The sequence below is a fragment of the Pelophylax lessonae genome (assembly GCF_965119305.1).
Source record: "Pelophylax lessonae genome assembly, chromosome: 11".
Taxonomy (NCBI): domain Eukaryota; kingdom Metazoa; phylum Chordata; class Amphibia; order Anura; family Ranidae; genus Pelophylax; species Pelophylax lessonae.
In genome coordinates, this window is record NC_138778.1 from 238,047,647 (window position 1) to 238,062,876 (window position 15,230).

At 44.0% G+C, this 15,230-nt stretch overlaps 3 protein-coding genes across 3 annotated transcripts in view; 1 reads left to right on the top strand and 2 right to left on the bottom strand.

The window, feature by feature from the left end:
• LOC309567520 (uncharacterized protein) overlaps positions 1-15,230 on the bottom strand; it is a gene marked incomplete at its 5' end in the record, with an annotated part of 1,161,679 nt that overhangs the window by 753,419 nt on the left and 393,030 nt on the right. The gene's annotated exons all lie outside the window — the stretch shown is intronic.
• The window catches only part of LOC309567217 (uncharacterized protein), a 157,285-nt gene that overhangs the window by 103,759 nt on the left and 38,296 nt on the right, over positions 1-15,230 (top strand). The window lies entirely within an intron of this gene.
• LOC309566969 (uncharacterized protein) lies at positions 1,436-7,355 on the bottom strand. The gene is made up of 4 exons (XM_082272288.1): positions 7,236-7,355; positions 7,022-7,119; positions 6,489-6,633; positions 1,436-2,404 (listed from the first exon to the last, which is right to left on the bottom strand). Exons 1-4 carry the CDS (start codon positions 7,318-7,320, stop codon positions 1,611-1,613), a joined length of 1,122 nt encoding a protein of 373 aa, XP_082128414.1. The 5' UTR covers positions 7,321-7,355; the 3' UTR covers positions 1,436-1,610.

Below are 15,230 nucleotides of genomic sequence, written 5' to 3' on the forward strand. Positions count from 1 at the left end.
GTCTTTTTTCAACCTCACCAACTATGTAACATGAGCAGATTGGTTCCCCTAAACCAGGACTCCGCCCACATCAGGCAGCTTTGTCTCTGAGGATGTTACAATTCCACCCTCAAGGTAATTAGTAAATGGGTCCTCTGATCTCCTACCAGTTCATTTCTTTATTCATGGACCTTAGTCAGAGAGTGAGGAAACAACGAGAACTGTCTTTTATAGGAGTGACAGTGATGAGGGGGATTATAGGACGAGTGTCCCCTCCCCCTCTATCACTCATTGCCATCTTCCCAACACAAGAAGTCCCACACTTCCTTATTTAGTCCATGATTTAATCATGAATAACAGCGGGGCTGAGCCCCACCAGAGGTCAGAGAGTGAGGATGGGGGAGAACAACCGAGATGAAGACTGGACTGATCCTGAAGACCCCCATCATTGGGTTACTGACTCCTCCCACATTATCACTTTCTGTTTAAGGTTCCAAAGTCTGAGGATGTTATCACATTATTATCACCATGTAAAAGTCTGTCCTCCAATCAAATCATCAGATATAAAATGTCCAGCTGGTAGGAAATGGGTGCAAAAGTAGTAAGGACTATGTAATGCACAGCTTATTATATAGGATACAACAGTTAGGACTATACAGTATGAGAATGATGTAATTTGCAACATAGAGCATATAGTGCAGGGGTCAGGAGTATGTGATGTACATGTCAGGGTGCCAGGAAACCAGACCACATGGGGATGCAGGTAAAATAAAGCAGTTTATTGGAGCAAACAACAATAAATGCACAGCAAAAGTGGGAAGCGAAATGAGGAAAAAGCCCGGGTCGAGTCCAGAAGCCGGTCGTCTTTAATTTTACATTAATGGATGGTTTATTATTGTTGGTTTATTGGACTTATATTCTTCAATGTCTACCGTACTCATAACTACAGGAGTATGACCCCCGGTATTAGTATGAGATCATGCCTGAAGAAATAAACAAAGGGTCTACTTGTAGGAAATGAGTTGGATGGATGCGACAATCACTCATCCAGTAATGACAAATTCTGGCTGTATTTTAATTTAACACAGCGATTTCCTATTATCGTCAGCTCCATCTAGTGACAAAATTTGGGTATTTTTCCTGGAAATAACTCAATGAGTAAAAATATCACAATACTGCATTATGGCCACTAGATGGAGCCAAAGAGATCTGTGTGTTAAATGGAATATATCCAATATTCATCACAGCTGGGTGATCGCTGGTCACATTCGTTCAACTAATATTTTTTTTTTAAACAGACTTTTAAATGGTTACAAAATCTTCCCGCACAAAATGTACTCAGCCAATGAGAGGTAATGACTCAATTTTTATTTTTCTCCTGCCATCAATGGCCAACACTTCATCCATGTCTCTGGTGATCTTTGATCTCCTTATGAAGTGTTTCTTACATGATGAAGATCAGCCATGGAGTATATCTGAGGTGTATATCAGGGGGTGCTTCTTCCACACATGTCCACCAACATTCATATAGAAGACGTTTCCCGCACTCAAGGCACTAATAGACCTCGAGGGTTGTGTGGGATCCCTGATGTACAGGAAGACAGGACTTCAGTGAGGAACAATTCCCTCACTCAGGACAGGGAAGTGACTTCTTGTCTGTGTTGCGATCTCTGATGTCTGTAAAGACTGGACGTCTGTGAAAAACATTTCCCGCACTCAAGACAGGAATACAGCTTTTCACCCACGTGATATTTCTGATGTCTGTAAAGATTAGACTTATCTGAAAAACATTTTCCACACTCAGGACAGGAATACGGCTTCTCCCCCGTATGAGATCTCTGATGTGTGACAAGTTTTGATTTCAGTACAAAACATTTCCCGCACTCAGGACAGGAATATGGCTTCTCCCCTTTGTGCAGTCTTTGATGGGTATGAAAAAAGGACTTGTCCGAAAAACATTTCCCACACTCAGAACAGGAGTACGGTTTTTCCCCTGTGTGAAGCCTTTGATGTGTGACAAGATGTGATTTTTGTACAAAACATTTCTGGCACTCAGAACAGCAATATGGCTTCTCTCCTGTGTGAGATTTTTTATGAACATTAAGATTGAATTTAGAACTGAAACACTTCCCACACTCAGGGCAGGAAAACCTCTTATCTGTTGGAAGGACGGCACCGTCCCTCACAGTCTGAGGTTCCTCAGGATAAGAGGAATACGATGGTCCGGCACTGTCCCTCACAGTCTGAGGTTCCTCAGGATAAGAGGAATACGATGGTCCATCTACACTGTGTGGTCCCGGATGGACATTTGAGGTAGCCGGGTTTTCTCCTGGACTATACTGTGTGATGTCCTCATCTTCTACTTTACAGTCTGGAGACAAAGTGAGAGAATCCTCTGAGGTTTTCCTCATCTCCCGTCCATCTACTAAAATAGAAATACAAAGATTATTACTAGACATGCGGATGTGGAGTAACTGGTTTTTGTAAAGGCATTTGATACAGTTCCCCATAAACGTTTGCTGTACAAAGGTCTGCCGACATGGACCATACGGTGAGTACCTGGATAGAGAACTGGCTCCAGGGGAGAGTCCAGAGGGTGGTGATAAATGGGGAGTACTCGGATTGGGCGGGTGTGGAAAGTGGGGTCCCCCAAGGTTCTGTCCTGGGGCCAATCCTGTTTAATTTATTCATAAATGATCTGGAGGAGGGGATATCTAGTACAATCTCAGTATTTACGGATGATACTAAACTAAGCATGCCAATATCTTCTGGGCAGGATGTGGAAACCTTAGCACTGAACCTATTCTCTCTGGAGAAGAGACGATTGAGGGGGGATATGATATCAATGTACAAATACTGTACTGGTGACCCTAGCATAGGGAGGAAACTATTCATTAAAAAGGAAATTTAACGTTCCTCACACGGGGCACACACAAAAAAAAAAAAGGGAATTTAAAAAGACACGGGGCCACTCACTGAAATTGAAAGAGAAGCGGTTTAAGCTTAAGAGGATTCTTTACTGGCAGAGCAGTAAGGATGTGGAATTCTCTTCCACAAGCAGTGGTATCAGCAGGGAGCATCGATAGTTTAAAAAACTATTAGATGGGCACCCTAATGACCACAACATACAGGGGTATACAATGTACTATTGACATAAACACACACACACACCACAGGATGAACTGGTGTCTTTTTTCAACCTCACCAACTATGTAACATGAGCAGATTGGTTCCCCTAAACCAGGACTCCGCCCACATCAGGCAGCTTTGTCTCTGAGGATGTTACAATTCCACCCTCAAGGTAATTAGTAAATGGGTCCTCTGATCTCCTACCAGTTCATTTCTTTATTCATGGACCTTAGTCAGAGAGTGAGGAAACAACGAGAACTGTCTTTTATAGGAGTGACAGTGATGAGGGGGATTATAGGACGAGTGTCCCCTCCCCCTCTATCACTCATTGCCATCTTCCCAACACAAGAAGTCCCACACTTCCTTATTTAGTCCATGATTTAATCATGAATAACAGCGGGGCTGAGCCCCACCAGAGGTCAGAGAGTGAGGATGGGGGAGAACAACCGAGATGAAGACTGGACTGATCCTGAAGACCCCCATCATTGGGTTACTGACTCCTCCCACATTATCACTTTCTGTTTAAGGTTCCAAAGTCTGAGGATGTTATCACATTATTATCACCATGTAAAAGTCTGTCCTCCAATCAAATCATCAGATATAAAATGTCCAGCTGGTAGGAAATGGGTGCAAAAGTAGTAAGGACTATGTAATGCACAGCTTATTATATAGGATACAACAGTTAGGACTATACAGTATGAGAATGATGTAATTTGCAACATAGAGCATATAGTGCAGGGGTCAGGAGTATGTGATGTACATGTCAGGGTGCCAGGAAACCAGACCACATGGGGATGCAGGTAAAATAAAGCAGTTTATTGGAGCAAACAACAATAAATGCACAGCAAAAGTGGGAAGCGAAATGAGGAAAAAGCCCGGGTCGAGTCCAGAAGCCGGTCGTCTGCCAATGCGGAGTCGTCAGCCAAGCCAGGTCATACACGGAAGAACAGAAGACTGCTAGCAGAGATGCACCTTGGAGCACAAACGCAAGGGCAAGGACTGCAACCCATCAGGCAATAGTTATAGTCAGGTGTGCAGGATTATCACTGAGCGACACTCAGACAGCAGGGAAGTGATGATGCAATCAGAGTATAGGAAGCAGCAGTTTGCACATGTCCAAGATGGCTGCCAACAGGAGGGCAAGGTAAGACCTTGACAGTACCCTGCCCTCAACAGCCCCTCCTCCACGGAGCAAAGATCAGGTTCTGAGGAGAGCGAGCATGGAAAGCGCAGAAAAGGGCAAGAGCATGAACATCAGCAGAGGGAACCCAGGAGCGCTTCTCAGGACCATAACCCTTCAAGTGCACCAGGTATTGAACCTGACCTCATAGCAGACAAGAGCCCAAGATTCTGCTAAGCTCATACTCCTCATGATTGCCCACAGGAATGGGATGTGGACGAGGAAGTGAAGAAGTATAGCGATTGCAAACCAATGGCTTCAAAAAGGGACACATGAAAGACATCGGAGATACGCATGCCAGAGGGAAGACCAAGGGCATAGGTCACCGGGTTCACCTTACGGAGGATGTGAAAAGGCCCAACAAAACGGGGTGCCAGTTTTGGAGTGGGCACCCTGAAGTTGAGATTACGGGCCAACAGCCACACTCTCTCCCCGACCTAATACAAAGGAGCAGATAAATGTCTCCGGTCTACCTGGAGCTTCTGACGCTGTGCAGAGACCTGTAAAGACTTTTGAATCTGTACCCAGGAGGAACGGAGGGCACGAAGAAGACACTCCACAGCCGGGATGTCCTGTGGCAAGAATGACTTGGTCAACACAGCAGGTTGAAATCCATAATTGACCATGAATGGAGACATCCCAGAAGACTAGTTGATGGCAGAGTTCCTGGCAAACTCTGCCCAGAGTAGCAGATCTACCCAATTGTCCTGATGGTCAGAGATATAGCAGCGGAAAACTTGCTCCAGAGCTTGGTTGGAACGCTTAGTGGTACGATTGGACTGCGGACAGTAGGCCGAGGAGAAGGAGAGTCGAATACCCAACTGGGAGCAAAAGTTGCACCAGAATCTGGAGACAAACTGGCTCCCACAGTCCGAGACAATCTCCTTAGGCAACCCGTGTAAACGGAAGACCTCCCTGGCAAACACCGAGGCAAGCTCCTGAGTGGTAGGCAGCCTCTTAAACTGAACACAGTAGCACATTTTGGAGAACCGGTCGACAACCATGAGGATAACCATGCAACCACGAGATGCGGGAAGTTCCACAATAAAATCCATGGCCAGGTGAGACCAGGGGCGCTCCCCATTGGGAATGGGATGCAGTAGGCCCAAGGGAAGGTGTCGAGGAGATTTGTTCTGGGCACAGACCGAACAAACAGCCACGTACGCGGCAACATCAATGTGGAGAGATGGCTACCAGAACTGACGGGGAAATAGCCCAGGACATCTGGTTCTAACCAGGATGACCGGCAATCTTGGAACTGTGGTATGTATGCAACAGTCTGATGATGAAAAAACTTTTGCCAGCAGGTCTCTCCTGTGGGAGCATCAAGTTGGGTAGCCAAGATCTATTCCCCAAGAGGAGAGGTTAGGTTGGGGCGGATGGCAGCCAAGATATGATCTGAAGGTATGACTGGTGTTGGCATGGAGTCCTCCCTGGACAACTCAGAATACTGGCGAGACAAGGTATCAGCCTTAACTATTTAGGAGCCGGGAAAATAGGAGACCGCATAGTTAAAATGAGACAAGAATAAGGCCCATCTGGCCTGACAGGGTGTGAGCCTCTTGGCCTCCGAGAGATACGTCAGATTCTTATGATCGGTGAGAATGAGAACTGGAACCAAAGAACCTTAGAGCAAGTGTCTCCACTCCTTGAGAGCCAGGATAATGGCCAAGAGCTCTCTGTCTCCAATCTCATAGTTGCATTCAGCTGGAGACACCTTCTTGGAGTAGAACCCACAAGAAGCAAGGGTCCCTCAGGTGTCTGACGCTGAGACAGGAGGGTGCTTATTTCCATCTCAGATGCATCCACCTCTAAGACAAAGGGCAAACCAGGATTGGGATGAGACAGAATAGGAGCCGAAGTGAAAGCAGACTTGAGGGCCTCTAAAGCTTGGATGGCAGCAGGTGTCCAATTGTGGGAAACGCTGCCCCTCCTGGTCAGATCCGAGATAGGTTTGGTAAAAGAGGAAAAGTTCCTGATAAATTTCAGATAGTAGTTGGCAAACCCAAGGAAACATAAATTGTGTCTGCAGCACAAAATAGGAAAATTATCCGAGAGAAATACAGGAATACAGGACGGGGAACACAGCTCAGGAAAGTTACCAGGGGATTACAGGCTGATATCACCCAGTCCCCGCCCTACTCTGGACCAATCAGTGAGCAGTATGGGTGGAGGAATGGATTTAGTGTTAATGACCCACCTGTGCTGATCTCTGTAGAAGTGTCTTCCTCTAGAATTAGCTTAATTATTCCATCCTCCTCCATAGACTGCTGATCATCGCTCACATACCTCTCTTCTTCTTCTGCTGCTTTACCCTCAACTTTTATATTGATTGGATCTCCACTCTAAATCAAGAAAATGAGAGAGAATATCATCTGTAAAATATAAGCTCCCATAAAAAATCCACACATCTCCACAAGTCCATGTTCTACATGCTTTGCCCCACTAACCTTGTAATAGTGAGGGATGGTGTGACCTTCCTGTGTGGAATCCCGGGAATACAGAGGACGGGGACATCTCTCTGGTGGGTTCCTGGTATTTGGTAACATTATATCCTTCGGTCCTTCTGAAATCTCCTCCATAACTCCATACTCCTCATCCTCCTCTTTATACTCTTCTTTTACAACAATATTATAATCCTTGAGGTTTCCACTCTGAATATATAATAAAACATTCATTGTAACAAACATGCTGTGTATAAATCAGAACTACCAATAATTGTCACTCATCTACCTGATGATGGTGAGGGATGGTGTGACCTTCCTGTGTGGAATCCCGGGAATACAGAGGACGGGGACATCTCTCTGGTGGGTTCCCATTACTGGAGCCATCTGTAGGAAACACACACACTGACTGAATACATTGTTTCTATGTGTTTATCAGATGATGGGAGATCTAGGTGGATCCTCCGTACTGCTCTCTCCTTTACAATAAAGTCTCCTCTTACCCGGTGATGTGAGAGGCGGCTGATTCTCCATCATGACGTCCTTGTAGAGATCCTTGTGTCCTTCTAAATACTCCCACTCCTCCATGGAGAAATAGACAGTGACATCCTGACACCTTATAGGAACCTGACACACACAATGATACAGTCACCATCCAGACACATCCCTTGTCTGTTGCCATAGTTGCCAACATTTGAAAAAAATTTCCAGGGACACTTTGCAGCACTGCTATCAATTATTTACCACACCCACTTCAGTGAAGCTCCGCCCACTCCACATAATCTCCGCCTACTTATCATCAGATTATAGGGTCTACTCAATAAAGAGAGAATTACAGGAAATTGAAAATGGAAGTAAGGCCAATTGAGCAGAGTTGGAATAATTCTCCCATTCAGCTGCACTACTTCTGCCTAAAGTTTAAAATTTTCATCACAATTCCTGTCAATTTTAAAGTGTGAAATGTGCTCAGGTGTGACCAAAAAATGTAATATGTAACTATAAAGTGCAAGGTGTAAATAAGCATGATAAAACCTAATAATAATATCCGGTATAATAATAATATCCGGTATAATAATAATATCCGGTATAATAATAATATCTGGTATAATAATAATATCCGGTATAATAATAATATCCGGTATAATAATAATATCCGGTATAATAATAATATCCGGTATAATAATAATATCCGGTATAATAATATCCGGTATAATAATAATATCCGGTATAATAATAATATCCGGTATAATAATAATATCCGGTATAATAATAATATCCGGTATAATAATAATATCCGGTATAATAATAATATCCGGTATAATTATAATATCCGGTATAATAATAATATCCGGTATAATTATAATATCTGGTATAATTATAATATCCGGTATAATAATAACATCCGGTATAATAATATTAATATCTGGTATAATAATAATATCCGGTATAATAATAATATCCGGTATAATAATAAAATCCGGTATAATAATAATATCCGGTATAATTATAATATCCGGTATAATTATAATATCCGGTATAATAATATCTGGTATAATAATATCCGGTATAATTATAATATCTGGTATAATAATAATATCTGGTATAATAATAATATCCGGTATAATTATAATATCCGGTATAATAATAATAATATCCGGTATAATAATAATATCCGGTATAATAATAATAATATCCGGTATGATTATAATATCCGGTATAATAATAATAATATCTGGTATAATAATAATATCCGGTATAATTCGGTTTTATCATACTGTCCTATTCACACCTCGCACTTTATTTCTATTTCCATGTTACATTTTTTTCTATGGTCACACCTGAGCAGGGTTTGCACATAAGATTGTTGCTTTCGTCCTACCCACCTTCATAACTAATAGACGAAGCTACAGGCTATATTATACAAAAATTCATTAAATGAGGAAGTTCCTACATCCCAATTTTGTATAGGAAAAAAAGATAAAAAAATGGAGAAACGGGGGAAAATAGGAGGAAGGGATTTTTATGGTACAGATAGTCAGACCTAGTAATGTATATAAAAATATCAACATTTTTTATTGTATACAGAGTAAAATAAAAATTGAACACAAAAAAATTATCAAATACATCAAAATATAATATCTTTGATCTTTTTTATGCATTTGAAGATTCATTTTTTTGATTTATTTGATATTTTTATATACATTAGTAGGTGTGACTATTAGGGATGATTGAACGGTTCGGGTCGACCATCGGTTCGACCCAAACATTGGGTGTTCGAAATTCGGCCGAATTCCAAACTTTTTGCGTTAAAAGTTCAGAATTCGGCAACCAGAACCGCCCAAAATGCAATGGGACAGGAACTGGGCTTTAAAAGCCCATGATTGGCCCAGAAACATCAGTAAAGAGGCGAAGGAGTCTGCTAGGAATGTGATTGGAGTGATTACGGGGTTCAGAGGCGAATCAGTAGTGAACAGTATATAACATAGCCCCGCCAAATCTCTAGCACTGTAATACAGGGCTGTGGAAGAGAGTGGAAGCATTTGTGTTTCTCCTGCCGCTTATAAAGCTCCAGTGTCGTTAAGCAATTATTAGTGTGAGGAAAGGGATATGCAGTGTAGTTAGGGTACTATTTTCCACTATAGTTAGATTCAAAAATCTAGTTTTTGTAGGGATAGTATTAAGTGTCAGGGTGACCGTAGTGTAGTTTAGGGTGAACTGACTCTGCCATGTCAGGGTGACCGAACTCTGCAGATTCTGGGTTAGGGGTATACATATATATATATATATATATATATATATATATATACACACACACACACACACACACACACACACACACACACACATATATATATATATATATATATATATATATATATATATATACACACCCCTATACAGAAGTAAAAAAAAAAAAGCCCAGGTGTGAAAGGAGGGTAACGCCATCTGTGCGCTACTGAAATTCTAAGAAAAATAATCTATTTTTTTCTGGTTCTGGACATGCTACAGAGTTGAAACTTCACAGGTACACTTTTTAGACCCCCCAGACACTAAATCCAAAGAAATTTTTTTTTTCAATGACAAATTTTAAGAACTTTTTTTTGCCTGATTCATAGTCCCTGGGGCATGACCCAGAACCCTAGGCACTTTTTAGGGGCATTAATTGGGTTTTAGGGATCCTTCTCTACAGTGTGGGGGGGGGGGGGGGCGCCGGTGAGGTGCAGCCAAGAACGAGTGCCCTTTCTTTATAAACCTCCACCCGGGATAACTGCGCTCCCATCTGGCCTATCGCAAAATGACTTTATAAAATTGCATTATAAAAACGCAGTTGAATTCAAACGAAAGAGCCTCATTCAGCATTGACTACCGTATTTATTCGAGTATAACGCGCAAAATTTTCTACCAAAAAAAGAAATCAAAGTTTGGGTGTGCGTTATAAACGAGGGCTGGGGTGGGGTGGCAGTGGCGGCCGGTCCATTGAGGGCGCAGGCGAATTGTAAATTCGCACTGCGCCTTTTCCGGGCTGCAGCCGTTCACTGTATGCGAGGGCGAAGAAAAAAAAACGTCCCCTCGTCGCGTACAGTGGGCGTCCCGAACTCGGGGTGAGAATTCTTATTATCTGATGTATGGTCGCCGCTTCATTTCCTCGCCTCGCTCACACGTTACGGTAAGCATTGCTTTTGTACAATTCAGTGTTTTGCGTACCGTAATTCAGTGTTCAGTGTTCTTCATATTTTAATTGATATACTGGTACCCGTTAGATGGCAACTCAGGGTATCAAGAGAAAACGTTCTGCATATGACGCTTCATTCAAGCTCAAAGTTGTTGATCATGCTGAAATTCACGGAAATCTAGCAGCTTTATACCAGTTTACGTTGTCAATAAATGATTTTTATCATGGCCGCATGTGTTCAACAACATTTTTTTGTCAATTGCAATGCTTGGTGTGAAACAAAATTTTATACCGATTTTTAATCGAAAATTAGGGGTGCGCGTTATACTCGAATAAATACGGTATTTGTAATTCCTCTGCTGCTATCATTATTAAATAGATGGGAAGGTGGATTATATTTATTTTAAACCTTTTTTATTTCAACATTTCTTCAGTTTTTTCCTGGTTTCTGGCCTAGGCCAAAATGATGTCAGACATGCCAGGAGTCTTCATGAGGCTTTCTCAGCCCCTCCTATATAGCACAAACTGTTGACACAATATAAATCCTGTATTATAATCTAGTGAATAAAGTGTTTAAGAAAATAGTTGATGAATTGTACCGACATCCCTTGAAATCAATTAATGAAAAGTTGGGGGGAGCCCCATAGTGGAGGAGAGGCAAGACCAGGTGACAGGGTCTGTCCTACTCAAGGTAAACGGGGAAGAAACCTCCCCAGAAACAAACAGATCATAAAATGGAAGATATGAGGGCAGTTGGGATTTGACTCCCGGGTTTATCCGGTAGTTATATTGGATATATTAATTAACAAAATCTCTCATATGTACTCCTGTATTCATACTGGTTATTGTATGTCTGGTGCTTTTTATTGTTTGTCATTTTAAACTTTGGAATAAAATTTATGAATTTTATATATATTTGTCTTATTTATGCATTACTTCATAAAGTCAAATCCCAACTGCCCTCATATCTTCCATTTTCTGATCTGTTTCTGGGGAGGTTTCTTCCCCCTTTACCTTGACTAGGACAGACCCTGTCACCTGGTCTTACCTCTCCTCCTGTATTATAATATAATAAGCACACTCTCCTGCCTGCGTGCCTGAGCCAAGGGCAGATGGATTCCAGTAAGTAAATGCTACATCTGCCCTTACTCAAGATGGCTGTGGCCAGAAATGCTAGGGAGGTGGTTTTCAAAGAGATTTTTCAGGAAAATTAAGCATGGAGACATGGATGGATGGATGGATGGATGGATGAGTTTGCTTGGAATACTGAAAACGAATGAAATAGCGTTTTTGGTTTGTGGTGCTCAGATGCAGTAGAGTTCTGCGTTACATTTTATTGAGCACCGTTTTTTTCATGGAGTTGGGGCTACGAGATAAGCCGACCTCTCATTTTCCTGCAAAGTTTGCTTAAAAAAACCCAGGAAAAAAAACCTCCTCGTTGTTTTGTAATGTTCCCGGCACACGAATCCACTCTGACCGATTATACTTCTGTAGTGATGAATACAGAACAATGTGTTTCTCATTAACAAAATTATAAATTGATTAATATTCATTTTTAAGTGGAGAGAATAGGCCTTGGCCATCTTTTGGAAACGTTGATTTCATTATAAAGGCAGAGAGGAGAGAGCATCGTGTCAGGGTGGGGAGCAGTGTGTCAGTTCGGGGGGGGGGGGGGGTAGCAGGGTGTCAGGTGAGGGGGGGTAGCGGGGTGTCAGGTGAGAGTGGGTAGCAAGGTGTCAGGTGGGGGGTAGCGGGGTGTCAGGTGAGGGGGGGTAGCGGGGTGTCAGGTGAGGGGGGGTAGCGGGGTGTCAGGTGAGGGGGGGTAGCGGGGTGTCAGATGAGGGGGGGGTAGCGGGGTGTCAGATGAGGGGGGGGTAGCGGGGTGTCAGATGAGGGGGGGTAGCGGGGTGTCAGGTGAGGGGGGGGTAGCGGGGTGTCAGGTGGGGGGGTAGCGGGGTTTCAGGTGGGGGGTAGCGGGGTTTCAGGTGGGGGGGTAGCGGGGTGTCAGGTGGGGGGGTAGCGGGGTGTCAGGTGGGGGGGTAGCGGGGTGTCAGGTGGGGGGGGTAGCGGGGTGTCAGGTGGGGGGGGTAGCGGGGTGTCAGGTGGGGGGGTAGCAGGGTGTCAGGTCAGGGGGGGTAGCGGGGTGTCAGGTGAGGGAGGGGGTAGCGGGGTGTCAGGTGGGGGAGGGGGTAGCGGGGTGTCGGGTGGGGGAGGGGGTAGCGGGGTGTCAGGTTAGAGTGGGTAGTGGGGTGTCAGGTGGGGGGGTAGCGGGGTGTCAGGTGGGGGGGTAGCAGGGTGTCAGGTGGGGGGGTAGCGGGGTGTCAGGTGGGGGGGGTAGCGGGGTGTCAGGTGGGGGAGGGGGTAGCGGGGTGTCAGGTGGGGGGGTAGCGGGGTATCAGGTGAGGGGGGGTAGCGGGGTGTCAGGTGGGGGAGGGGGTAGCGGGGTGTCAGATGGGGGGTAGCGGGGTGTCAGGTGGGGGGGTAGCGGGGTATCAGGTGAGGGGAGGTAGCGGGGTGTCAGGTGGGGGAGGGGGTAGCGGGGTGTCAGGTGGGGGAGGGGGTAGCGGGGTGTCAGGTGGGGGAGGGGGTAGCGGGGGGTGTCAGGTGGGGGGGAAGTGGGGTGTCAGGTGGGGGGGTAGCGGGGTGTCAGGTGGGGGAGGGGGTAGCGGGGTGTCAGGTGGGGGAGGGGGTAGCGGGGTGTCGGGTGGGGGAGGGGGTAGCGGGGTGTCAGGTGGGGAGGGGGTAGCGGGGTGTCAGGTAACATATAAGGCACACACAGGTCTCCATGCAGTAATCTCACCTCCCCCCAGCACTGCCTCAGCCTCCGGTGTTCTCTGGTCTCCGGGGCAGTCAGACCCCTGTGTGAGGAAACCTGGAAGTAGCAGTGGGCGGAGCTACACATCACAGGCTGCTGAGAGACTGCGAGGCGGGGCTCCCACGCCAGCCCCGCCATGTTCATCCATTCACAGGGCGGGGAGGCCGGGCCATTGCTGAGCCGGAAGATGCGAGTGACACAGTTAGGCTGGGACAAATCCCGGCAGGGAAAATTACCCGGCACAGGGTGACATTTCCTGGGATTTCCCCAGCAAAAACGGGACAATTGGCAGCCATGTCTGTTACTGGATAATGTCCCAGAATTCCCAGCACCGCTCACCTCTCCTCCATGACTTCTAGAATCTTCTTTGTATTTCTCTATTCTATCAGGGAGGGGGGGGAGGGAATGTGATGTCATATCATCTCCAGACTTCACAGGAGGAACGATAAAACTGAACCATGTATGGCCAAATATACGAGGAAGATAAATTATTCATCAACTCATCCCCCTGAAGGGGTTAATATAATTATTACCTCCTCTGCCGCCAGATTCTGCAGCGTCTCCTCTCTACGTTCTCTGACATAAACTTCCTGACATCACTTCCGGTCTGTATACCATAGAGACTTCCTGTCTGTCACTGACATCACTTCCTGTCTGCCTTCCATAGAGACTTCCTGTCTGGGTAGAAGTGAGATCACCACCTAGTGGAGCTCAGAGGAACTGCAGTCCTGAGACACGGCCTTGTGCTGCTGATCAGATTTTTAAAATCAATAATTTATATACAATGATTGGATGATATATATACAATGTATGTGAGGAGTATACAATAATTGGATGATATATATACAATGATTGGATGATATATATACAATGATTGGATGATATATATACAATGATTGGATGATATATATTCAATGATTGGATGATATATATTCAATGATTGGATGATATATATACAATGATTGGATGATATATATACAATGATTGGATGATATATATTCAATGATTGGATGATATATATTCAATGATTGGATGATATATATACAATGATTGGATGATATATATACAATGATTGGATGATATATATTCAATGATTGGATGATATATATTCAATGATTGGATGATATATATACAATGATTGGATGATATATATACAATGTATGTGAGGAGTATACAATGATTGGATGATATATATTCAATGATTGGATGATATATATTCAATGATTGGATGATATATATACAATGATTGGATGATATATATACAATGTATGTGAGGAGTATACAATGATTGGATGATATATATACAATGTATGTGGGGTGTATACAATGATTGGATGATATATATACAATGCACCAACATGAATGAATATTTCTCTCTTCTCAGTGGTTGTACTTTGTAAATTGATGAATGTTTTCTCCTTGCAGGATTTTGGTCCTTTCATATCCTCATTCTCCTGAAGAAGCGGCTTCCGTGGCGAAACGCGTAGAGTGCGGCTCTATGAGAGAAAAGAAGTCGGCCCAAGAGACTTTAAAGAGAGAAACCCAAATACAAAGGAAAACAGGAAAAATTTGTATATAGTAAAATACAAAAACATTTTATAATGATATAATAAGTGCAGAAAATAGTAATAAAAGAATTGGTCTATAAAAAACAGAGCCCCGCCCACCATGACATTAACACCCCGCCCACCATGACATTATTACCCCGCCCACCATGACATTATTACCGCTAAACTGTATAACTTCATGCGGTGATCAAACCACTCCAGAGATGATATGTGAGTGACAGTCCAGATGATTGGTGATGAATCCTATATCTGACACTATTAGATGTTCCACACCAGGGCCCCTCCCACCGCACCGAGTGAGACAACCAATAGGTGGCTGCGACTGAGCCTTGTACCACCAATCCTAGGCAGGGACCCAAACGGATCTTCTCCACTTCCCAGCATTAGAAAGGCGTACATACAAGGGGTAACGATGACATCACAGAGTGAGATTCCCATTTAC